The 25,468-nt window shown below is 53.7% G+C and overlaps 1 protein-coding gene across 2 annotated transcripts; it reads left to right on the top strand.

Moving 5' to 3' along the window:
- Positions 1 to 6,132: 6,132 nt before the first annotated feature.
- LOC105181324 (mucin-17) lies at positions 6,133 to 24,651 on the top strand. Of its 2 annotated transcripts, XM_025304852.1 has the most exons (7): positions 6,133 to 6,538; positions 8,637 to 13,258; positions 15,577 to 15,678; positions 17,104 to 17,237; positions 19,276 to 19,770; positions 20,641 to 20,895; positions 21,003 to 24,651. In XM_025304852.1, exons 1-7 carry the CDS (start codon positions 6,459 to 6,461, stop codon positions 21,207 to 21,209), a joined length of 5,895 nt encoding a protein of 1,964 aa, XP_025160637.1. In that variant the 5' UTR covers positions 6,133 to 6,458; the 3' UTR covers positions 21,210 to 24,651. The 2 variants fall into 2 exon arrangements, with proteins under 2 accessions (XP_025160637.1, XP_011136322.2); XM_011138020.3 differs by lacking the exon at positions 15,577 to 15,678 and having other exon boundaries at positions 6,134 to 6,538.
- The last annotated feature ends 817 nt before the right edge of the window (positions 24,652 to 25,468 follow it).

Genomic DNA, 25,468 nt, shown 5'->3' with positions numbered 1-25,468 from the left:
AATCCTCGCGAGGACAAAGCGATGGCAGAAGAGAGAATTCGGCGACGCTCCTTTATTTTATGTCCTGCGCGTCACGGCTTGATGATCGGCTATTCTTAAACCTGAATCTCTGATTTCACCTAGCGAGATGTTTACCTTACGAAGCTCCTCGTCCTCTTTCTGCACGTTGCATAAGCCCGGCATGCGGAGCTCGGAGGAAGTCACCGTTTCTAGTTGCCGTGCTGCGATTTTCAGTGAGAAAAGAGAACGGAATCCTCGATAGAGGGAGGAAGAGATACGGGAATATTGACGGTCGTTACTTGAGTTTTCACTTGTATTTAATAATTACCGATGAGTTCCGAAATTTTGCAGCTGTGTAACGCGGCGCATAGAGAGAATGCGCTGTATCGCATGTTAATCGCACGTTGATCGCACCGATAAATCGAGACGCCGTTGATGCGTACGCCGCATCCTTCTTATCCGCTTATGGCGCGACGAAGATCGTACATCGTGTAGAACGGCGTGTCGGTTAGAATGGGCAATAAATCGAGTTCGAAACAATGAGATCACGAGCCATTTGAGCCCGCCATGGGCCATTTATTTTTAGGGAATACATTTCGCGCGATCGTTCTCTCTTCTCTATTCGTCGGTGTGATCGTTTCTCAAAGATAGACAGCCACACAATGCATTATCTCGCCTCCGATCCGAAAGAAAGGAAAAATCGATGCAAAACGTAGCGATTTCGAGTGAGAAATCGCTACGAGATCGAAACTCGACATTGAAATCTTTCGTTTTCACAGAGTCGCGGTGGCCGAGTGTTTCTCGCGAGAAATACAGTTTGAAGATGGGTTCGACCTTGCACGAGGAGTTCTCGAAGATTGATAGCTGCCTCTCTCTCTCTCTCTCTCTCTCTCTCTCTCTCTCTCTCTCTCTCCCCCTCTCCCTCTCCCTCTCTTTCTCCCGTACGCCGGATACCATCTGCATCGACTTGCGAAACGCGCGTAACCAAGCGTGAATCTTGCGAGACGTCGGGAGAAACGGAGAGACGGACGGAAGTAAGAAGCCAGAGGGAGAGAGCGAGGGAGACAGAGAAAGAGAGAGACGTTATTGCTGTTTACGCGTCGATTCTCATTTTCCAGTCTGGAAAATACACCGGACTGATCGAGCCTTGCGATATTTGGCGCAGCTGGCGCGACGATCGGGCGGACGCTACGGCGGGCGGCATTCAACAGGCTGATATTTATAGACCGGACTTTCCTGCAAAATCTACCAACGCTTTAGGCGTCAAAATCCAGTGGCCGCGTTTGTCAGCGAGTACGCGCGTATGATCCGGCGAATTCGATGTTGACCGATGACGCCGAGCGACCACGACGACAAGTAAGAAGAGACGGCGCGCAGTACACCAAACACGTACAACGCCGGCAGCTTCTGGTCCTTTAACGCGGCGGACAGAGCGGTGCGATCGCCGAGAAAATCACGGGAATTCTAATGTGAGACCGAGAGAGAGAGAGAGAGAGAGAGAGAGAGAGAGAGAGAGAGAGAGAGAGAGAGAGAGAGAGAGAGAGAGAGATCAAGCTCGCATCACCGCCGTTGCCGTCGTCGTCGTCGTCGTCGCCGCCGTCGTCGTCGTCGTCGTCGTCGCGCAGCCCGGTCGTCCGAAAGCCACCTCGGCCATCCGTTTGTCAGTCTGGTGGTGTCGTGCGACTTTGGACACCACTGTCGTCATCGTCGCCGTCGGCGAGCCGCGCCGAGTCGTGTCGGCCGCAACCGCGACGCGAGCGATTCTTCTTCGTTCTCCGAAAACCGCCGAAGAGGAGTTTCGGACGAAGGAAGAGAGAAAGAGGGGTGAGATGAGATAAAGAGAGAGCGAAACACCCCGGAGACGCCATGGGGGGAAGGTGCGGTGGAACGTCGCGCCACGTTTTTCCGCCGCGAGTGATCGCTCGGGATCGGAAAGCGGGTCAATATCATTCTTCGATCTATACATAGTCACGTGCGCGCACGAGGATACGACGACGGCGACGACGAGCGATGTCGCGCGCGCGTTCCTATTTCACGTGGAATGTCTTCTCGCCAAACTCGACGCGCCGCCGAAGTCGCGTCTCGCGCCTCTCTCGCAATCCTCGCGCTCGTCGCCGCGGACGACGACGCGACGCGCTCCGTCAGAGCGCACGCAGTTGACGAAAGCGCTGTCGCGCGTCAGCCTTTCGTTCGTCAGCCAGCAGCCAGGTCGCCGTGATTCCGCGCGGAGGTGGACGCGCGAGACCGTCGGCGAGCGCCGATAAGCGAGCGCTTCGCTCTTGTAACGACAAATTGGCGATGCGAATCGTTTGAATTTATGCTCCGCAGCGACGCGGTTACAGGCGTTTTATCTTTTTGCAGAGGAAGAGCCCGGCTTTCTTCGTCCTCGACCACAGGAAGAGGAGTGATTTATGTCTCTGACAAAGAGAGGGAGCAGTGGATTTTGTCTTCGATGAGAGGAAGGAGCGGTGCGATTATTGTCCTTCGCGGAAAGAGACAGCAGTGATTTTCGTCTTCGACGAGAGGAAAGAGGAGGCCGAAAAGAGAGAGAGAGAGAGAGAGAGAGGGGGGGGGAGAAAGAGCAATCGCGCGAGTGTCGCGAGCACGACGAAATACCGATGGATTATTAATCCTCGAGGAATGCGCGCACGTACGAGGAGGAGTGACAGAGAAGGAGAGAACAGATTCACGTCGGATTCTCGGGACTGGCCAAAAACGCGGGCCCCGTTGCTCTCTCTCTCTCTCTCTCTCTTTCTCCCTCCCTCCCTCTCGCGCGCGCGACGTTCCTAATTTTCCCAAAAATATACCACCGCGGCGCACACACGGTCACAGTCATCACCGCGGCACGCTCGTCGGCGGCGCTGGACCTACGTAGGTGGAAGAGGATGCGACGAACTTGACAGCCGGAAGCGTATTTCTCGCGACACTTTCGCGCGCGCGCGCGCCGATGACGCGTCTCGTCGGCCGATGTGTCGCGCGAGATCTCCCTATCTGTCTTCCCGTCTCTCTATCTTACTCCCTCTCTAGCGTGGCGCGCGCGCGGCGACGCGCGATGAGCGATTATTCCCGAGTGGACGGTGGCCGTAGGGTGAATCGGCAGGCTGGCCGGTGAACCGCGAAACCGCCGGCTACATTTATTTATAGTGACTCGGGAGTAGTTTCGCGGCAATTCTTTTCGCGTCCACTTTCGCGACCTGTCCGCCGCCCGCCACCTCGATACTCGTCTCCCACGGCGACCACCCGGGCTCGGTAGCGAGTTAGCGGGCAGGACCTCGTGTACACCGTGATGGATCAGCGCTCGCGTCCTCCTGATCTGATCGGAGCCGCTCGAGCTCGGCGAGAAGAAGCGGCGCGCACTCGACAGCAGTGACGTTGTTGATGCGCGAGGGTGACGCGACAGCGAAGACGACCAGCGTACGTCGGGAGACGACGGCTGCTGAGGCCGCCGAAGATGATGTTCACCGGTGGCTCGCACGCCAAGAGGCGGAACGCCGGCGGCGGAAGCGGTAGCGGCGGCAGCGGCTCGACCTCCGGCAGGAAGCCCTCCGTGGACCACCGGAACTCCTCGTCGCGCGTCGCCACCGAAGGATACACGTACAGGTGAGCCGCCCGGTACGTAAAACTCGCGGTCCACGTTCATGTTCGAGAGAGCTCCTGGGATCGTAATATCTGTTTTTCCGTCGTTAACAACGTCGGTGATCATTATATTTTCCATCGCATGTCTGCGATGAATAATGATTAGCGATTTGTTGCCGTTCGAGCAACGAGTCAGTTTTCGAGGTATCGCAGTCATTCATAAGGGGTTAGAGTCAATTTTCCAATTTGTTGACGAGTTAGTTTCTTCAATAAGTAACGATAAAGAAAATCATTAAAGTAGAAGAAAGATAATCTTTCTAAATCTTTCTAAATCTGTGAGACGAATGGCTTGGTGATTGAACGACCGTTTCAGGACGAGAGTGCCGACGTTCCTGAATCCCACGGAGCTGCCGCCGACCACCTCGGCCACGAGCAAGACCTATGTCTACAAGACTCGAGTCCCCCGGAGAGACGCCGCGTCGTCGGCGACGACGTCCCCGTCGAGGCAGAACAAGAACATCGGACGCGCCATCACGCGAAGAAGAGGCGCCGTTAAGCACAACAAGGTGCACGTGGTGCGCGGCCACAAGCTCGTGGCCAAGTTCTTCAGGCAACCGACGTTCTGCGCCTTCTGCAAGGACTTTTTGTGGTAATTTGCTTGAAAACTCCATGTACACTTCTACACCCGCGGTCTTGACCCTTCTATTCTCTGCAGGCGACGCGAAGAAACATTTCTTCCGTTAATAATCGTCCGTTTTGTATCTTCCAGGGGTTTCGGCAAGCAGGGCTATCAATGTCAAGGTAAATCCTCAATTTTTCATCCCTCATCTCGTGTTCCCTTATCTCGTGCTTCATTAACTGAACAGGGTTTTTCCGTTTGTCGCAGCGTGTCAGACGGCGGTGCACAAGAAATGCCACGACAAGCTGCTGACGAAATGTCCCGAGAGCGGGAGGGAGTCGGAAAATACAATAGTAAGTGTCACGTTTCTGCGACGAGACGACGAATATCAGTAGGCAGGTGGAATCGTGCAAAATTGATGAATTCAAGATGATTGAATCATATAAAAAAAATTATTCAATTACTCTCATTAGTATACTGAGTCATGTTAATGGAATAAAGAATTATCGTCTTTCGTGAACGAACATTAATCGATCAACCGTTTCAATTCAGAATGTGTACTAAGAAAAACAAAAAAGACGTTTCAGCGATTCGACGGTGAGGCAGACAGCGTGTCGGGCACCGTCGAATTTTCGCTACCTTCGCCCTGATCACTCGCGGATAATTCTCTAGAGGTCATGAACTGAGACCATTTCTTCGTTCCATTGCAGTATCTGAGGGAACGCTTCAAGATAGACGTGCCGCATCGATTTCGGACACACACCTTTATGTCGCCGACCTTCTGCGACCACTGCGGCTCAATGTTGTACGGGTTGTTCCGGCAGGGTTTGAGATGCGACGGTAAGGGAGGCTTGTGTCGTCATAGATAGCCTAGCGCAGCGCAAATCGCGCCTTCAGAGGTCTTTCATGCATCTTGATCGGCTCAGACTGCCCCGTTCGCGTCTTGATCCAACGACACGGATACTCGTCGACTCGTATGACATAGGCGCGTTACACGTGTCACCTAATTAATCAGCGCTCGCTTACGAGGATGTTATATGCATGTGAACGTGCACGTGGCTCGTATTTGGCATGTTTCCCCTGTGTACATGTGTTTCCGCCTCTCTTAACACGCTTCTCTCCAGCAAGTAAAAATAAGCTCTTTAAAGTTAAATCGCTCGGGACAATAACGACGACTCATTATTCCGCAACGAGACGTTCCTCAGAATCAGATTTTTATTCATAAGAAAACATCGGACGTAATTTCCAAGATCGCCGAGCGGCCCTCACATTGAGACGCTGAGCACGAGAATGTGCGCGTTTCTCTGTTTGAAAAAAAATCAAACCGACGAATCTCGCCAGCGAGGCGCTCAGACGGAAGAAGCGGCTCCGAACGAGGAGCAGGAGCACAACTATGAAACCCAATTGCGTGAATGATCGAGCGGCGCGGCGGCGCGTAAATTCCTCTCCGGGCGATCCGACAATCATAATTCAACGAGCGCGAATCGTAGTCTCGCGTCGGCGAGGCGCGCGGCAAGAAAATTCCGCAGAATTGAATACTCGCATACTCGCTAGTCGTCGGACACGACGGCGTCGTGTACCTCTGTCGGTCTCTCTTCCCGAGCCGACTGCAGCCGGCCGTTTAAATATCGCGCTGCGTGGAACGTGCGCGACGCGCGACAGTCGTCCCGGCCGATCTCTCGCACCGACTGCTATGTGCAGCAGCAGCAGCGGCAGCAGCGGCGCGGCGGCAGCGATTATTTATTGTGCATACACGACGCGTACAAATGCGCAAAGCTTACTCGCCGCATTCCACCGTCGCAATTACCAGCTGTAGAGTAGCCGCCGTCGCCGTCGCCGCCGACGACGACGACGACGACGACAGCGGCGGCGGCGGCGGCGGCGGCGGCGGCGGCGGCGGCCACGCGCGGGTTATTAGAGTCTAGGTAGTATAGTTAGACGCTAGGGAAGCCTCATATACTAGAATTCTATTATTACGCCGGGTCGCCGGCTTAAACTCAGTTGGTCTTGGCTCCCTGAACCGTGAGAACACGGCTGCTCCTCGCACACCTGAAGAGCGGCGCGTTCGCGGCCGGTCCCCGAGCGCCGGAGCGCTCCTCCGCGACACAATTCTTCTCAGTCGCCTGTTCGACCGGCGTGCCGCGCGATCGTACCTTCTCTTTCTCTCTTCTTCTTCTTCTCCTTCGCGGAGCCGTGCCCGTGCGCTCGGTGTGTACCTGGCCCGTTGACGCGCGCACAAAGGGAATAGAGTGCCGCGAGGAAGATGCCGTACTACAACGACGTGCCGTACTACTACGGGGCATCGTACGCGAATCACAGCTCGCTGATGACGGGCACCGGACGGTAAGGGCGTGCAAACCTCGTCGGCGAGGTGGAGACGCGCGAGACAAAAGTGTTTCTTCTTTCCGCGCACGGAGGGAAAACGGATCGGCTGCGTCGACGGGGAAATGACCGAGCACCGAACGCGTCCTCGTCGAGGGCGACGGGATTTTTCGCTCGTGCGAACCAAATTCGGTTTTTTCCCTTTTTTTTCTTTTTTCTTTTTTTTTTTCTTTTTTTTTTTGGGAAGCGGAACTCGCGCTCCGCTTCCCAAGAAACTCGTAAGGACGAGAAGAGACCTCCTGTTCTTTTCTTTCGATTGCCGCGTCGCTTTAATTTTACTTTATCGCTCGCAGTCGCAGCCAACTTTTTTCCTTCGCTGAGCGTTCCAACATTCGCATTCGTATCCGATGAGAGGGAACTTGTTTCTCGGCGATTCGCTCGGCGGGAGGCAAATTTTCTCGCGGGACACCGAGGCCTGTATTAATAGTTGTTACTTGAAACTCGTCTCAGGTACGAGACGCTCAGATCTGAGTTGAGAATCTTGCATTAGTTGCAAAGTCACAGTATATCGCGTAATTCAGCGGGAAAAGCCGGAATAAAAATCCGATTGTTCCACAGGAGAGAAGACGGGTTTCACGTGTCAGCTCTTTTATTCATTCCATTCGAAATTAGAACGCCTCTCTAATTACGTTCTTTTGTCTCGTCCTCGTCCGCGGTTCAACCAAGCTTGCGCTCGATTTAGGCAATGGTTCGCCCAAGTGGAAATTTTTCTCATGGCCGTGCCGCGCGCCGTGCCGGACTGCGCGATATTCGGCGGACTCGGCGAAACGAAGGAAGGATGTTTAGGAAGTAAGGACAAAGAGAAAAAGGATGCAGTCGCGACGCGAAATTTGCGCAACGCTATAATTATGAGCAGATTTCTCCCTCGTCCATCATGCGCGCGGTCTTGCAAGTCTTGGCAAGACGAGGCCGCGGCGTATGACTCGCCGCGAGAGTCCATCCATCATTGCGCGACGGCGGTGCGACGGTAAATTCGGGAATTGTCCAAAGAGCAGGATCTAATTTTGCCGTGTTAAGGAGAGAAAGAGAGCGAGCGAGCGAGCGAGCGAGCGTAGCAGCGGACGAACGAACGCGTAAATTCACGATTCGCGTTTCTCGCGAAAGTTCACAGATATGCGCGCATTTATCATAAACCACAGGGAGCGTTCACCACGAAGCAGCCGATGAGCTGCGACGAAGGTCGCGAGGATCGCGATTTCCCGCTTCGATTTCGCCGCTTTTTATCGGCGGCAAGCGCGCGATTACGCAAGCGCCGATTGAATCCGCAGTCGCGAATCGCGCGCGGTGTGTGTTTGCTCACCACATGTATCCAACAAGTGTTCGCCAAGTCGGTTTCCGCCGTGTGAAACACGTAACGCAGAGCGAAAACAAGCATCTGGCATTGGAGCGTGGGTGGGGTACGTGGCCGATCGAAGGGCTCGTCAATCGACGCGGGCGATGCTGATGAACGAGGAAGGTGACGCTGCGCTGAATCGATCGTCGATTCTCTCGGTCGTCTCGCTCTCGCCAGTCGATTTGCCGGAAACGATCTCGAAATCTTCCAGCTCGTCCGCCACCACGAGCGTTTTCAGTCCAAGCCGTCAGTCTGTTTGTATTTTACGAACCTCAGACTGGAACTGCTGGGAGCCAGTCTGAGCGAGAGAGCATCGGGCCGCGAGTGTGTTTCCTTGTACTTTTTTTCGCCTACAAAGGAACCTTTCCGCGCGTACCACTCGCTGAGAGAGAGAGAGAGAGAGAGAAAGAGAGAGAGAGAGAGAGAGAGAGAGACTGGTAGAATAACAAACGGGAGCTTGACTTGCGTCAATTGCGCGGCGACGACAACGTGTTCCCGCGGCGGTGATCCACGTCGCCGGGCGCGCCATGAGAAAAGTGTCCGCCAGGAGCGCGAGCGACGAAAAGAAAGAAACACCTCGCACGCGACGCGAGTTACCTCGAAGAATCTCGAAATCATCTTCATCATCATCATCATCATCATCATCATCATCATCGTCATCGTCGTCGTCACCACCACCATCACCACCATCACCATCCACCATCATCCCCCTCGTGTCTCACGCAGACCGTTCGCGCCGCTGTCCCGCTTCTCGCCGCACTTGTCGACGATCTCGGAGTCGCCGCTCAATCACCTGCACCGCTTCTCGTCGATCTCGGTGTCGCGGCACCCGCGGCGGGTGATCGACACCGCGGACATCGACGTGTCGTCGCCGCGGGTCCTTTCGCACGACGGCACCCGAGCGAGGAACCGCCTGCGCCGCGACCGGCCGACCATCAAGATCCGCTCGCAGGCCTTGAAGGACAATCCGGCACTGCGCGAGCACCATGAGCGACATGAAAAGTCGGTGGGCGAGCTCCTGATGGAGAAGTTCCTCATCAAGGACAAGAAGTCAGCCGACGACAATCAGCAGCAGCCGGTGCGCCTCTATCATCAGATCAGCCTGGAGAGCGAGCTGGAGGGAGGTGGTCAGGATCGCGAAGCCCTGCAGAAACGAATCACTCGCAGATTCACGCGGCGCAGGTCCTCCACCGACCTGCAGCTCGACCCGGAGCAGCTGCAGCGGGAAGCCGCGTACGCGCAGGTGCAGGCGAAGGTGCTGGACAGCCTGGTGGCGGAGGAACAGGCGCAGATCGAGAGCGAGGCTCGCCGCGGCACTCTCATCAGGAAAGGGACGGTGGTGAGGGGCTCGGTGAACGGCCACTCCAACTATTACTCGGACAACTTCGCCGATTCCGACACGATGACGCGCGAGGAGGAGGAGGAGATGGCGCTGAGGATGAGGAAGAACGCGAAGAAGGCCAAGAAGAAGAAGAAATCGATCGACAAGCCGTCACCGCCCGACAGGACGATCGCGAACGATCACGTGCTCGACAACAGACGGTCCAGCGCCTCCAGCGAGTTGTCCGTCGACTCGAAGGTCGACGAGGTCGACGAGGCTCCGCTGGAGGAGAACGGCCCGCGGCCGCAGATGTACAAGATCGAGGCGTCCAACAGCGCCGGCGACTTCTCCAGCATCTGGGTGAACACGTCCGAGAAGGAGCCGCAGCGCAAGATGAGCGTCGAGCAGTTCCGCGAGAGTGTGAGGGTCCCAATCCCCAGGAAGCTCGGTGTCGACGTCACCGCTGCGCCCAAGAGCGCGGATGACGCGGAGATGCGGGTGGTGTTGCCCGTGAGGAAGCCGTACGTGATGGACCCGTCAAGGAACAGCGTGTACTTGACGATGAAGAAACCGGAGAAGGCCCGTGACGAGACGCTGGACGAGGAGCTCGGTAGGATGCTGGAGACGGAGGTCAACGGGGTTCAACCTCTGGCGAACGGCTTCGTCGACGCTTCGGCCGATCGAATCCTCGAGGACGACGTCTCGAAGAGCTCGATGCGCGACGAGGAGTCGCTAAAGTTGAAGGACCTGGCGCGAGCGCCTGGTAAGGTCAAGGATGCAGCGGTCAAGAAGACCGCGGGAAGACTCAAGAGATCAGATGAGCCTTCGACGAAGAAGAAGGACGCTCGCGCCACCCCGAAGAGCCTGGACGACGACGACGACGACGACTCGCGCGTCAAACGAGATACCGTTATCTCGAAGACGACGAAAGATGACGAGGTTCGAGAATCTGCTAGCAAAGGTGAGCCCCCGAAGAGTACCGAGGTGACGACTGCCTCTGCGAGTTCCGTAGAATCGGGTGCTTCAACGGTCGCTTCGACGAGCGTGCGAGCGAAACAGTTGGGCTCACCCAAGGATCCTGCCGACGTGAAAACGAAGAAGGACAATGAGAACACGAAAATCGATGCCGCGAAGAGCTCGGAAACGGTCGCTGCGGCCAAGACGAAGACGCCGGAAGCTGTCGCTTCGCCGAAGGATGCTCTCGATGCGAACCTGAAGAAACACGACGAGAATCGAAAGGATAGAAGAACAAGCGGTGTCGCGAAGAAGACGAAGACGTCGGAAGACGCCCTCACTTTGCCCAAAGACGTCTCCGGTGCGACGAAGAAGAACAACGAGATCCGGAAGAACGAGATGACGAAGAAGCGCACCAAGAGCCCAGAAGGCCTCGCAGCCCCGAGGACGGACAAGCTCGCGGAGGAGAAAGCGCACGTCGTGTCCGACACGCCAAAGATCCCGGCGATGTCGCACCAGGACGCAACACCGACGACAACAGCGAGGCGGAGCGTTGTCACGAACGCTGGCGATACGCGTGAAAACATCGCCAGCATCGTGACGGTGCCCACGCCGAGCGCGACCGGTCTGCCAAAGGCATCTAAAATTAATGCGGATAGAAATAATACCGTAGAAGCGCCAGAGCTTTCGTTACGAGAAGATGAAGAAGAAGAGGTGGCGGCGGCGGCGCACCTGGCAGACGAATCGGTCGCGAACAAGAGCGAACGCGAGGAGGACGCATTGCCGGGAAAGAAAACGGACAAGACAAACTTGGCGACGAGGGATGTGCCCGAGGCTCCCACGAGGAAAGCCAATGGCGTAGACAAAGCGGGCGACTTGGCCCGCGACGATGTCGCGGCGAAGTCGAAGAGCGACGGCGCGGGCGCGACCTTGCCCGAAGGTGCGAACGACCAAGTGCGCAGCAACGAGCGGGACGAGATAGCGACGGCGGAGGACGTCGTCAGGTCGACGAGCGACACCGGTTTGACGAAAACCACCAAGTACAAAGCGGCCAGCGCGGCTTCGCGCGAATTGCCTCCGGAGACGGCCCGCCCGTCGGCGAAGAGCGAGGCGGAAGCGGCGGTCACTGGAGCGCCGAGCGACGCGTCCTTGGAGTCCGAGGACGCGAAGCCGTTGAAAATCGACGCGAAGAAGATTAGTGCGGTCGTTGACGCGGAGAAAGACGCGTCCAGAGACTCTGGTGTGTCCAGCCCGAAGGGTGGTAAAGTGTCGAAGCTCGGCGGCGCGGAATCCAAGTTCCCCTTCAAGGTGAAGACCTTTCAGAAAACCGTCGCGAGCGACGTCGGCAAAGACCCGAGCGCACCCAAGGCCGCGAAGAACGACGATGGCAAGGCACCAACGACCGCCAAGAGAGACGCCAATGCGCCGAGGAACCTGAAGAAGAGCACCTCTGTCGATTCTTCCAAGTCGACGGCCGATTTCCCGTCGAGCGACGCGAATGTCCTCCCCAAGACCTTGCAGCAGTCTGTGTCCGTCGACGAGAAAGCCGCGGACAAGAGGAAGCCGGTGAAGAAGACGCTGGAGCCGGCGAAGTTCCCCAGCAAGCTGCCGCAGAAGCAGCCAGCCACGTCGCTCGACGTGAAGTGCGAGAAGTTGAGCCAGGCGGAGCCGGCCGGACAATTGTCCAAGAGCGCGTCCGTCGAGTCCATCGACTTCTGGAGCGAGATCAAGGCGCCGGACAGCCCCAGAGCGAGCGACTCGAAGAAGAAGAAGAAGAAGCAGCAGCAGCAGCAGCAGCAAGGCGCGGTTCCATCGGGTCCCGACGCGAACGCGCTCAGCCCGAAGATCGCGGAGAAGGCGGATCCGATTTCGGGCCCGAAATGGGTATCCAGCGACTCGCCGGCTCGCGGGAAGCCGTCGACGGCGGCGGCGATAAAAGAGCCCGACGAGAAAAAGAACGGGAGCGACGTTAAAATAAGCGTCGCGACCGGCGCTACGCCGGCAGTCGCGGCCGACGACGTCGCCGAAGAGAGAAGGCCGAAGGAGAGAGCGGCGGAAGCCGGCCCGCGACCGAGGACGGAGGTGGAGAAGAAGAGCGCGCAGCAGCAGGCAGCGAAGGCGCCGCGAGCGAAGAAGAAGACCGCCAACCTGTCCATCGCGATCGGCGCCAAGGACCTGAACTCGACCGTGAAGAAGGCCCCGGTGAAGGCGAAGCGCGAAGACACTGTGCCTCCAAGCCCGCCTCGACCTGACAGCAAGGCGACGCCCACGCAAGGCGACGCAGCGAGCCTGGACACCTCCTCGGAAGGGTCCACTCCAGTGGTGGCGCCAGCGGCGGGTATTATGCCGGCCATCAACATAGACGAAGTACCGACAGTGCTCAACAGTTCCGAGAGTGCTGATCACGAGGACTACGAGGAAGTCAGCACGCCGACGAACGAGCCGGTGGACCCGACTCTGACGAAGATCTCCAAGTGGAGCAACCGGAACGACCTGACGAACACGGACGACGCGGAGACTCCGGTGGTGTCAGAGGAGACCAGCTTAGCGACCAGTCCCACCGCCAGTCCGCAGTCTTCCAAGACGAGGCGCCTGGTGAAGAAGAAGAAGTCGTCCAGCAAGAAGAAGCCGTCGACGAAGGTCGTCAACGACACGACGACGAGCGGTCAGCAGAGCACGCAGGTCGCGAAGCCGCAGCTGGACAAACAGCTGCTGGCGAAGCCGAAGTCGTCGCCCAAGGTCTCGCCGAGGTCCAGCCCGAGGAACTCGCCGTCGCAGCGGCCGCTCGATCTCATCAGGATGTTCTACACGACGCCATCGGCGCTGCTGACCGCGACACCCCGGGACCTGTCGAAGGTCCGCAGGGTGAAGATCAAGCGGCGCAAACACCATCCGTCGAGAACGCCGTCCGTCAGCAGCGACAGCACCGGCAGCACCACCAGCACCGCCACCACGGGGAGCACCGACGGCAGCGGCTCGACCTGCACCGAGCTGGACGACGAAGTCGAGCAGAAGCGGATGAACTCCACGAGGAGCAACGATTCCGGCTTCGACGGCTCGCCGAGGATCTCGAGTACTTACTTGCTCCTTCAGCCGGTTGTCCTTGCCTCAGGATCGTCGTCGGACGGTTTCGGGATCATTCCGCTTAAGCCATCAAAGGCCATGATTGCCTCATCGTCGTTTTTAATTTAAAGAGCCATTCATTTGTAAGGGTAATTAATTCATTCATTCAGCTAATAAACTGATTGATTCCATCGAAGGCAAACATTAAAGGATAATTGAAGGCTACTCATGGCCTTACGATGGGAAATCCAGAAACTGTCCGGAGGACACGACGGTAACACATCGTTTGAGTGTCTTTTGACTGTTTTCTTAACAATTTTCGTTCTTCTGCTCGCCGGCATTCATCCTGCATGCGCACGTGTGTCGGTGTAATTAACGCTGCGCGCTCACGACACCTTGATCCACCTTGAAGCAGTGCTCTCCAAGCTGCTCCGTTCGAGTGAAATTCCACTACGAGAAGCACCCGGCAGCCGAGTGACAGCCGAATGGCTTCTCTCACTCTCCTGCGTAGAGAGCGAACGAATCGGTCTGCACGCGTCGAGCGAATGAATCGTCGCAGGCAGCTGCATCCGCCGCGAGCGACTTCAGGAATTCACTCGAGCGGGTCGCGCGGCGGCTTTTCCCTAAGATCGGGGATGTGAAGAATGACAAGTTCCGCGCGAATCCGGCCACCTCAGCGCGCTCATATAACTCCCCCGAACAAAGGGAAGGCGAGGCGCTTCCTGAGGAAAATTGAGTATGATCGCCGTCCAAGGATCCGCTCGAGTTGAAGCTCACCGACGGGGTGAGCTAAAGTGTCACTCCGCTCTCGCGGCAGAATGTCGTCGCTGTCGCTCGGAGAGAATTCTCACCTCGTTTCGACCTTTCAGGATTTCGGCTGCCGGAGAGTGAATTCTGATCGCCTTTGAGACCCGGCTTTGCGTCTCTCTCGCTGAGACCTTCGCGTTCACGTCGCCTTTCACTCGCGCTTTCGACAGGATCACTCGCTCGCCGTGTGTTGGCGCTAAATTAACCCGCGACACGCGCGAATAAACATCAAGCGGGCGCGTCCAATCTCGTCCGGTGGCGAGATCTCGTTCAGTCGACAATATTCGCGGGAGGACGCGCGCGCGTCGTAAACTCTCCCGCGCTTCCCGCGGGGAGAGATCTTCTTCTCTCGTCGCTCTCCCGAGGAAACTCGATCGCTCCTCGCGGTGAGACACTCGTTTTAGCGTGACGGATCTGCAACGGCGTGTGAACGGGCGACGACTTCCTATTGAAATGATGTAAGGTCGTTGCCGCGAAGTGTCAATGACAACGCGTTTACGCGGTGAAGAAGACGTCGTCTTCTTGGCGCTAACGTCTCCGGAACAATATCCTCGTAGCGGTCTCTCCGCGCGGATAACGACGCGCGTGATAACGCGCTTAACGTCGGAGAGGTTATTCCGGACGCATGGCTGCCTTCCCGATTTCTACGTTCCGCTTGTTTTACGTGAACGCCGCGCGTAATCGTTTCTCCAGCTGCTGAGAGCCTGAAAGATGAATACCTAACGCTCGCTTAGGGATGCAACGATTTCTCAAAGTATCGATCACGACATTATCGTGATTCAGAACCGTCGACAGAACGATAATATCGATAATTTTGAAAAATATCGATATTTATATAAAGAAATGTATATATCCAGGGGTATAAAGGGTATACACGAGAAATTTACAAAGATCCTTTAAAAAATTTTTATCTTCATATAATTTATTGTCACATTCTTATTAGAGAATATATAACAAACCGCCGGTCATTTGCCGGAGATCACCGCATACATGGAGCAGATCTATTACGGTTCAACAATTGAAAACAAGTGAAAATGATGAAAATGAGCGAATTTACTAGACATCGATCAATCACATAATATATATTCCGGTGAATTCACTCACTTTTGTAATTTTCATCTCGGTCGTAGAACCGTAATAAGCCCCCCCCAGTGCTGTAACTGAAAAATACGAAATATCAGTAAAATTCATATCGATGTATCGATTTTATCGGAGACAAAAAATATCGATAAACATTCGACATTCGATCTCTCGATATTATCGATATTATCGTTGCATTCCTACGCTCACGCGTTTCGATGCGTCGAACGACGCGCGATTCAAACGCGCATAGAGCACGGCCTCAAGGTGGATCGGTCGCCGTCATGGAGCACCGCCGAGTCCTCCGCCATCGTCGCGTTCGCAGCAAGACGCGCATCAAGATGCATCAAAGCAGCGCTACGCGATCTGACGCGTTAGCGTTTTAAGCCAAGCGCCCAAGCGCACTGCATTTTATCGGCCTGCGGCCCGACGTTACCGTAGATTGCGACATGGCCTGCCATAAGAAGTGCGAAAAGCTCACGGGGAATCTCTGCGGATTAAATCAAAAGCTTGTCGCGGAGGCTTTGCAGGCCCTCAAGAGAGGTGAGTAGCGGCGCGAGTGGTGTGTGTGTGTGTGTGTGTGACCTCCGGCCCTGCGACTTTCGCGTCGACGCGTTCGCCATGCCGTAAGTCCGATTTGCGGCGACCAGGCTGTTATTATCGACGAACATTGTTGCTACCGGCAAAAGTGATTGCTGAATTCACGGGGAATTTTTATTGGAGTCTATCGATTGTGCCGAACATTTAAGGGCGGGCATTACATGCGGAAGATCATTTTCAAGGCTACTTTTATGAACGGTTTGGCAGAAACGGTAAGATCAGTGGACTCGAAGTTTTCACAGTGTATTCATTAACGTTCAAAGTACAAAAATAAAATAAATTAAATGAATTAATATAATTATAATAATATAATTACAATTATTACAAATATAATACAAATAAATACAATAATTATAAATACAAATATAATTGTAATAAATAAATAAATTGAAAAATAATACAAGAAAATATTTACGGGCTGGTTGAAAGAATTCGTAAAAATAGCCTTGAAAACGGCCTGTTCCGCCATGTAATTGTCCCTTGATTAAAAAAAAAATAAAATTCACGGGCTGGCGCGGAGGGACGAACGGCGATGGCGGACGCGTCGACCGCGCGACGTCGATTGCGCGACGACGTGGCGCGTCCCACGGGACGAACCCCGGATGAGAGCACCACGTGGCGCGTTGCACGTGAGATAACATCGCGCGCGAATTTGCGTCTAACACACACAGGTCGAATATTCTCTTCCCGCGGTTGCCGCGGAGGCACGAGAGCGCACTCGCGCACCGGTGCCGTGGCGACCGGTGGGTAACATTGGGCGGTCGGATCTATTCTCGGAGAGTGTCGCACGGCCAAATTGCACGGTCAGTTGTTTTTACGTGCCAACGCTCGCGTTCTCGACGGACGCGGGACAATTGGTCGCGATCGAGCCCGCTCAGAATCGCGTCAGACGAGCCGTCGAACGGGCTGCATGATTTCCAGCTTGACGAGGGAGAGCACACCCCATTGTCCGCGGACGCGCGGCGCTGATCGGCGGAGCACACCTCAACACGCGACGCCATCGAGTCGATCGAATTTTCTGCGAACGTACGCAGTCGACTTGTCGAGTTGCGGATTACGCAACCGGCCCAGCGGGCGGAATTCTTCACGGTGATGAACCAAACACTTCACTTCCCACGCCTCCGCTTCTAGAGGAGGAGTCACTTGACCCGGTCGTCCTAGAGACCCTGGTCGTCCGGATGTCACCTTGAAGGTAAAAGCTGACTTAAGGTGGCACCTTAAGGTTAATCTGGAAACGAGCGGTTGAGCGGAAACAGCAACTGACTCGATCGCGCGTTGAGGCCACCCTCTGCCGATCGGTGCGCAGTCCGAGACTGAGGCTCTCGAGCCGCGAACGTTAACGTTGACGCGACTGTCGTTCACCCGCAGCACCCTCGCAGTCGTCGGATAATCAGCGCAACTCGGACTCGTCGGATCACTTCTCGAGCGGCCGGATAACGCCGCCGGCGACGAACCTGCCGAGGTTCAAGAAGTACGCAGTCACGGACTTCAACTTCCTCAAGGTGAGAGAGAGAGAGAGAGAGAGAGAGAGAGAGAGAGAGAGAGAGAGAAAGAGAGAAAGAGAGAGAGAGCGATCTTCGGTCCGGGCATCTTTTCAGCGCGAAGTCCTGGACTCTGGGATGGAACGCCCCAGAGTTACGCCCTGAAGTGCCGCCGCGTGCGCCGTCGTACGCTTCAACGGCGTCTTATTAATTCATAAAACACCTGTCCCCTCGGCACAGCAACTTTTTGTTCGTCACGATGCGCTTGTGCGCGCTTTATCGCACGCGCACCGGACTGTTCCAAAATCATCAGCCAACTATTCCTAGACCATATTACGTACTTCGCGCGCGTATAATCGCGTAGATGATGCCTACGTGTGCGCACGTGTCGGTCGGCGGGGACGTTTCCCGTGATGTAATTAAATTTCGCATTTTGTTAACGGCGCTTCAACGAAGCGGTCCAAATAATCTGCGACGCACGCGAAAAGCAAGGTGAGAAGCGCGCGACCGCTCGGACGAATTTCCGCTTCGCACGAGTCAAATTCGGTTCTGAGAAGCGGAATTTCGGCAAGACCGCGGCTCGTCACTCGTTCATTCCACGAGCAATCTCTTACTTCCGCGAACGACCGGCGAAGGGGACAAGAAAATGCGGAGAAGAAAATGGTAACGCCCGGGCCTTGGTCTCGAACGCACGAAACATTCCTTTCCGATTCTCTCAAGCTGAAGCAACGCGTCGTACACGAGGCTCGTCTGAGAAAAAAACGGAATTTGGATTTGGAGGGGTGCTCGACGTTGAAAATAGCGTCCAAAATCGGGTCCCGGGAGGGTAGAACGGCGCGCTGAACGATGTTTTCCAGCGATCGCTCCGGTCCGATTCGCGCGTTATGAAAACGTCTGTTCGGAGCGCGCGATAAATCTCCCGCGTATCGTAATACAGCGAATATCTAAAAAGAACAGTGTTTACGCCGACGCTGCGTGTCGAATTTTGGCGAGCTTCCAGACGGGAGCTCACTACAATATGCTCCCGCGAAAGTTTCACGCGGGGCGCTTGATGCGTGCAAAAATGCCGATCGACGAAGTGCAGATGCGACGTTCGCTTCAACCTCGAGGTCGCAAAGTCCGCGGGACGAGTCCGTCCGCGGCCATCCCTTCGCTTCCGAGAGAATCGACCTCGCGACATTCACGAATTTTAAGATATCGAAAGGATAAAAGTATTTTACATCTGCATCAAGTCGAATCAAGGGAGAAAGAGAAAGAGAGAGAGAGAGTCTGCTGAAGCAGACAGAGCAAACGCACATCAAACATCAAGTGACATTTATTTAAATCTGATAATTGTGAAAGTGTTTGAGACATGATAAAAGTATTTTAAGTATGCTAAGGGAAATCTTAAGTACACACAGACTCGGCTCGAAAGAGAGAGAGAGAGAGAGAGAGAGAGAGAGAGAGAGAGAGAAAGAGAGCGGTCGTGGAGAGCGCGTGGCTTGGCTCGCGGCGCGCGACGAAAACTAATCTGAATCACGTGTATTTACATCACGTGAAGAGAAGCCTGGCCTGATTCATGAGGCGTCGCCAGGAAATGATCCAGCGGATATGAAGCGTGAACGTTCGATTTTCAAGTTTACGATCAGCCGCGGACACAATGCCAGGAGCACACACTTTGTCTTGACCCTCGCGCGCGATTTGTCCGCGCATTAGCGTCAGCGCCCGAATCCGCAATATTTATTCGCGAGAGTGTGATACAGGGAATCCAATTTGTACCGAGACAGAGAAACGAGAGAGAAAGAGAAAGGAGGGGGGGGGGATTTTGACTACGCAAATAGATTACCGGAATTAGTAGCGCCACGCAATGTATTATTTTTAACGTCCAGATGCGCGCGTCGGGGCGCACGTTCGATTTAGATCTCGAACATTCACCCAAATCCATCACATATTATTATTATTATTATTGTTATTATTGTACCCCAAGCTGAGCGCGAGATATCTTTGTTCGTCGGCGAGCGACCGGAGGTTGGCGAGGCATGCGCGCTATTTTTAACGCAATTCGCACTTGATTCCGCAGGTTCTGGGTAAAGGCAGCTTCGGCAAGGTCCTGTTGGCCGAGCTGCGCGGCACGGAATGCGTGTACGCGGTCAAATGCCTGAAGAAGGACGTGGTCCTCGAGGACGACGACGTGGAGTGCACGCTGATCGAGAGGAAGGTGCTGACGCTGGCGACGAGGCACCCGTACCTCTGCCACTTGTTCTGCACCTTCCAGACCGACTCGCACCTCTTCTTCGTCATGGAGTACCTCAATGGCGGCGACCTCATGTTCCACATACAGAAGTCCGGCCGGTTCCCGGAGGCGCGGGCGCGCTTCTACGCCGCCGAGATCTGGTCCGGCTTGAATTTCCTGCACAAGAAGGGCATCGTCTACCGCGATCTCAAGCTGGACAACGTGCTGTTGGACTTTGACGGTCACATCCGAATCGCGGACTTCGGCATGTGCAAGCTGCAGATCTTCTTGGACAGAACCGCCGACACGTTCTGCGGCACGCCAGACTACATGGCACCGGAGGTACCGTCGGTCGTGTGTCCATTTTGTCTCTCCTTTTCTTCCTCTCTCTCTTTCACTCGTCGGCAAGTCGACGAGCCAATTCATCTTTTCATATACCGTCTTATTACTCTCTTGTTGTATTTTATTATATACATTTTCTTAATCCGTTAATCCGCCGGCTGCGGATAGAAATTTCGCGTTGATATCAATGTTATGAATTTTTATGAAAATGCTCGAAAATTTTAATCCAAAGTACATTACCAGGGGTTTTCGAGGTCGTTCTTTCCGAATCCGCTGCGAGAATCATAAAAAATGAGTGTTTGTATTGATTTGTAACGGTTTTCTTTTTTCCAAAGAATGCAATTTTTTCTCGTCAATTTTTTTTTTAAATCATGGATTTCATCTTGATAAAAATGTTGAATATTACTGAAAAGTACTCTAATCGCTCATTTTTTTTATGATTCTCGCAGCGGACTCGGAAGGAGCGATCTCGAAAACCCCTAATAATGTACTTTGGATTACAATTTTTGAGCATTTTCATAAAAATTCATAACACTGAAATCAACGCGAAATTTCTGTTCCAGCCGGCATTAATGAGTTAAAGAGTATCTCTTTACGCATTTATCTTAAACGAATTACCTCAAATTCTCATTTGGTTCATCAACGGGGAGTATAACTCTGGCCTGAACGGAAGGAAAAATCGTTTTGTGCAAGAAGTAGAGAAGAGAGAGAGAGAGAGAGAGAGAGAGAGAGAGAGAGAGAGGAGAGAGGAGAGAGGGAGAGAGAGAGAGAGAGAGAGAGCGAGCGAGAGGAAACGTTTAGATTTCACAAATATTTGGATCCAATTTATTCTTGAGCCGATCAGTTCGCCCGTCCCCTTTTTACCGACAGATCATAAAAGGACTCAAGTATAACCAAGCTGTGGACTGGTGGTCGTACGGCGTCCTTCTGTACGAGATGCTGACCGGCCAGTCGCCGTTCTCCGGCTGCGACGAGGACGAGCTGTTCTGGAGCATTTGCAACGAGCGGCCTTTCATCCCGCGCTATCTGAGTCAAGAAGCCACCGACATACTGCTCTGCTTGTTGGAGAAAGATTCCGGGAAGAGACCGCCCGGCCACGAGATCGCTATGCATGCCTTCTTTCAGGTAATTCTTCGCTCGACTAGCTCGACAGACCGGCTACTTTGCCGGACGGTAAAAATACATGGCGCGCGAGAGCGTTGCATACACACGATACTCTTCCGACCTCGCAGCACTTGCCGTGGGATCGGCTGGAGAGGAGGCAGCTGGAGCCGCCGTTCAAGCCCGCGCTCGACCACACCTTGGACACGAAGTACTTCGACACGGCGTTCACAACCGAGCGTCCGCGGCTGACGCCGGTGCCCGAGCAGATCCTCACGTCGATGGACCAAGGTGTCTTCCGCGGCTTCTCCTACACGAACCCGAACGCGACGGACTGACGTGTGAAGGCCAACGGCGAGTGGGACGAACGCACGACGGCGCGTAGCCTTCGGTCCATCCGTTCTCCTCTTCGCGGACATTCTCGTGCTATTTAACATATAGCGAGACAAAAGAAGAAGAAAAAGAGGAGAAGGAGGAGGAGGAGGAGCAGGAGAGGGGACGCGTCGTATTGTTGTTGGCTCGTGCAGACAGCCTCGAGATTCTCAGCTCACACCTTCACGCAGCGAGCGACGACGAGAAGGCGCGACGGTGTCGACGTGAGAAGGGAAGGGAAAGCGGCGAGCGGTCGCATCCCGAAGACGTGCACACGTAAAACACGCGAGCCGCCAAGAAGATCGTCACGCGCGTCTTGGACGCGCGAGCGTAGGCACGAAAATCGAATAATAACCGCGGCTCGCGCCGCGCCAGCTAACCGGCCAGCTTGTAACGTAAGATTGTACTTCTGTCCCGTTTAATGTTCCTCAGAACTCTATAGTCGACCCGCGCGAGCGCGCGGGTCAAGCGTACAAGTAAGAACACACCGGCTGCCCCACGACTACCGTGCGGTGTTTCAACAGCGTATAGCAGAGATCAAAGGCTGATTCTCGTTATTCGTCCAATTTTCTTTCAACTCGAACGATTGAGACGCGTGACAGACGAGTACTGCGAGTGTCCGAATGCGAAAGCATCGAAGGATATTCCGAGGAAGGCAAGACCGGCAGGTTCTTGTCTGTCGCCGCCGCCGCCGCCGCCGAAATGGCGAGTGAGATTCAGACTCTTCCAACTTGTTTGGCTCCGATGTAAACGTCCTTGAAAAGTTAAAACGTTAAAGATGTTATAATCAAAATGTCACGATATGTTGAAGGTAAAAGTCTCTCAACTTTGCGTTCACGATACTTTAACGTTTCACGATATCGCGCGAGAGATGGCGGAGGACGCTCAGGCGGTCAACAGAGAGACCTGAACACAATCGGAGAATCGAACTCTGCGCTTGATCGCATACGTGGAATGTCGCACGTTGGCCGCGGGGCCGACAGAGGCGCACCGTATAGATTTTTATATCATAGACTTAGGATGTAATTAGACGCGCATGTCGGCAACTGCGCGTGCAGTTGGCGATATTATTTATTTAGCTCAGTAAATTGTTTGCATAGTCGCGATCGAATCGCTCATGGCCATCGTTGATAATCAGAGAATGTACGTAATTCTAGTCCTTTGTGCCTGATGAGAAGGCGTCTCTCCGTGGCGGCGGACGTCGAGACGGTTCGAAGAGAGAGAGAGAGAGAGAAAGAGAGAGAGAGAGAGAGAGAGGAGCGATGAGCTCGCAGAGAGACGAGAGACGCCGACGCCATGGAGGACGATCGATTGGAGATTGGAAGACGAATACATAGAGCTTGTTAGAAACGTGTAGACACGTGCGTTTTATTCACACATGTAACACTAGATCAGCTCCTGGCTGACGATACTGAAAGAGAGAGAGAGAGAGAGAGAGAGAGAGAGAGAGAGAGAGAGAGAGAGAAAGCAAGAAAGGGAGGGAAAGAGAGAGGGAGCGCGTATGCGATAAGATTTCTCACTTTCGGCGATAATTGCCACTCGTTCTCGGGCGTGTGTGTGCGTGTGCGCGCACGCATGTGTACGCGGACTTTCTTCCGCATTCCTCCGAGCGTGATCGCGGAAAAGCATGTCGCCAGCCAGCGTGCTCGCGCTCCTCTCATCCTGGTGTAAATTTTGGCGATGCGTAATTATCCGCCGCTTCTCCGCCACGGTTATTATAAGTCCCGGCCTCACGTTACCGCCGCATTCGCGGCTAGGTTATTAATACTCGAAGTGCCTTATTATTTTGGCCACGATGGAGTCTCGAGTGTTTTCTTCGAGAGGCCGGACACTCGTCTTCGCTCGGACCTTCGCCGGACCGGCTCGAATCGGCTCGCTTTTCTGCTTCATGTAGCTTCCTTGCCTTTTATCTTTCTTATCTCTTTCGCTCTCTCTCTCTCTCTCTCTCTCTCTCTCTCTCTCTCTCTCTCTCTCTCTTTCTCTCTCTCTCTCTCTCTCTCACACACGCACACACGAAATAGCTTGGTCGCTGCTCGTCTCCTTCTCCTCTCCCTCTCTCCTCGCGAAGAACATCCGCTGCATTTCTGCTTTTTTTTTCCTTATCTCCGCGAGTTCGCTCGGTTCGAGTTGCAGTTCATATTTCGCGTCACCGCTCTCCGGCTCCCCTTTCGTTCGCTGCCCCGTTTTCCTTTTTATCCCCAACTTCCATCGTTACGTTTTTTCTATCTTCTTAATTATGCTCTTCTCTCTTTCTCTCTCTCTCTCTCTCTCTCTCCCCCTCCCTCTCTTTCCGTCTAGCTCATAGCTCGGTTCCTTCGTCCATTGCGCCTCGCGCGTTTTGTTTTTCCTTATTCCCCTCCTGTCCTATATCTCTCCTGTGCTTTCTCGCTCGCGCACACTTGGCTCCACGCTCACCGCGCGCTAACTTTAGCTCGTCGAGGAATTGGCAAACCGCGCACTCAGCAGCATCCGCCGAGATGAAAGTGATGGGCTGTCGTAAGATTGCCGCGGGGTCACCGCTGGCTCTCTATATAAACATCACGAGTGCGCGCGCGGAGAAAGGGATAGGAAATAACGGCGCGTTCAGTCACGGCTGATTGATTTTCTAAACGGCGGGACGCTGAGGAAGATGTTGGAATACACGACAGGGCGGTGCGTCTGTCCAACTGATGAGAAAATCGAACCCGGAAAAAAAGGATCTCGATCGAGTTTCCTCAATGATACCTTCTCGCTTAAACGTCGAGACAGAAACAGTGACAGAGAGAGAGAAAGAGAGAGAGAGAGAGAGAGAGAGAGAGGGGGGGGGGATACCGTCGGAACAAAGGTCGTTTGAAAGCTGCTGGGAGTCACCGCGTACGACGACGTGCGGCTTCTACGAAGCAAACGATCTTGAGGCGAGCCGAGGATGCGTGTGTGAGAGGCACAAGCCAATAGGAAAGAGCGAGACGGCACGATTGGCGCCAAAGAGCGAGAGAAATTAAGATCGGAGATGCGCAAGAAGAGGGGGGAAGGTTATAAGAGGCGGCAAAAAGCGACGCTTTAAGAGGTTCGGTCAATGGTCCCTGAATCTGCGAATGGCCTGGCGAACTTCAAGCGAACGCCACGAACGAACACTCGCGCACTCGTCGAGATCGGAACGCCGATCACTCGTCCGAGCTGATCCGCGACGCCGCCGATGGAAGAGGCTCGCGAGGTCTCTTCCGACTTCGCGCTGACAAAAGAGAGGACGTCAGGTTGCCAACGACACGGCGGAGACGCTCGACGGGCATCGGCGCGATCGCCGAAAAATCGCACTGTCCGACTCGAATTAGGGGGTTTTGTATAATTACTTGATATAGACGCAGTATTTTTTAAAGAAACCAATGTTCCCCCGAGGAAGAAAGGAATAAAAGATGTATCTATCCTCCACTTTTGTTCTTCGTGCTTCTTTAACCCTTTCACTGCTGAATTAACTTTCCTGGAGAAAATTATTAAAATATTTGGTAGTCCTACGTTTTTTAAGTCGCTGATTACGAATCTAAAGTCAGATTTGCAGAATTCCAAATGACGGATTCAATATGGCGACCATAAAATCAAATTTCGGCCGTTCTTGTAGAAATATTTGTTTATAAAAAGAATCTAACCTGTAAAAAAATACTGAAAAAATATGTTTTTGTACAATATCAGAAAAATATTTGGTGAAAATTTCAGATCTCTACATTCAATACTCTCCGAGGAATCGATTTTTCCTTAAAAAAAAAAAAGCATTTTTTTCAACTTTGATTTGTTATGAATAATTACAAATGAATAATTGGATATAAAAACCTATTGGAATATGTTGAACAACTATTCAGTTATCTGGAAAACTCAAATCTCCGATTAATTCTTCAAAATTATGTGATTTACAACGCAAAATTGAATCAAGAAGAGGTGGGAAGTATACTTCTCATTAACAGTGAAAGGGTTAACACTCGGCAAGGCCGTGCTGAGGAAAGTATCACTCCCCAAGCTGAGAAAAGCAATCGTTCCGGTTTTAGTCTTGAAATATAAACTCGTCGCGGATCTTGAAGAAGCTTATCACTGGGTAATCGAAAGGAGAGACTCTCTTCTCACAGATTATAAAACTCGTACTCTGTGGGAAGAGGCAGACGGAATTTTTCTTTCGATTTCATCGCTCTTCTCTTTTATTCCTGTACTAATTTAACTAATTCCTATAATAATTTAACATTCTCAGCTAAGGTACCAA

Source organism: Harpegnathos saltator, unplaced genomic scaffold (genome assembly GCF_003227715.2).
Source record: "Harpegnathos saltator strain DR-91 unplaced genomic scaffold, Hsal_v8.6 scaffold652, whole genome shotgun sequence".
Lineage (NCBI taxonomy): Eukaryota > Metazoa > Arthropoda > Insecta > Hymenoptera > Formicidae > Harpegnathos > Harpegnathos saltator.
The sequence above is the reverse complement of the archived record's forward strand: the minus strand, read 5'-3'. Positions and strand labels throughout refer to the sequence as shown.

Excerpts from the sequence above, each read along its gene's own strand:
- LOC105181324 (XM_025304852.1), top strand. The coding sequence starts at position 6,459 with ATGCCGTACTACAACGACGTGCCGTACTACTACGGGGCATCGTACGCG. Across the intron at positions 13,259-15,576 it reads CGGCTCGCCGAGGATCTCGA|ATTGCGACATGGCCTGCCAT; the intron begins GTACTTACTTGC and ends ACGTTACCGTAG. Across the intron at positions 20,896-21,002 it reads CTATGCATGCCTTCTTTCAG|CACTTGCCGTGGGATCGGCT; the intron begins GTAATTCTTCGC and ends CCGACCTCGCAG.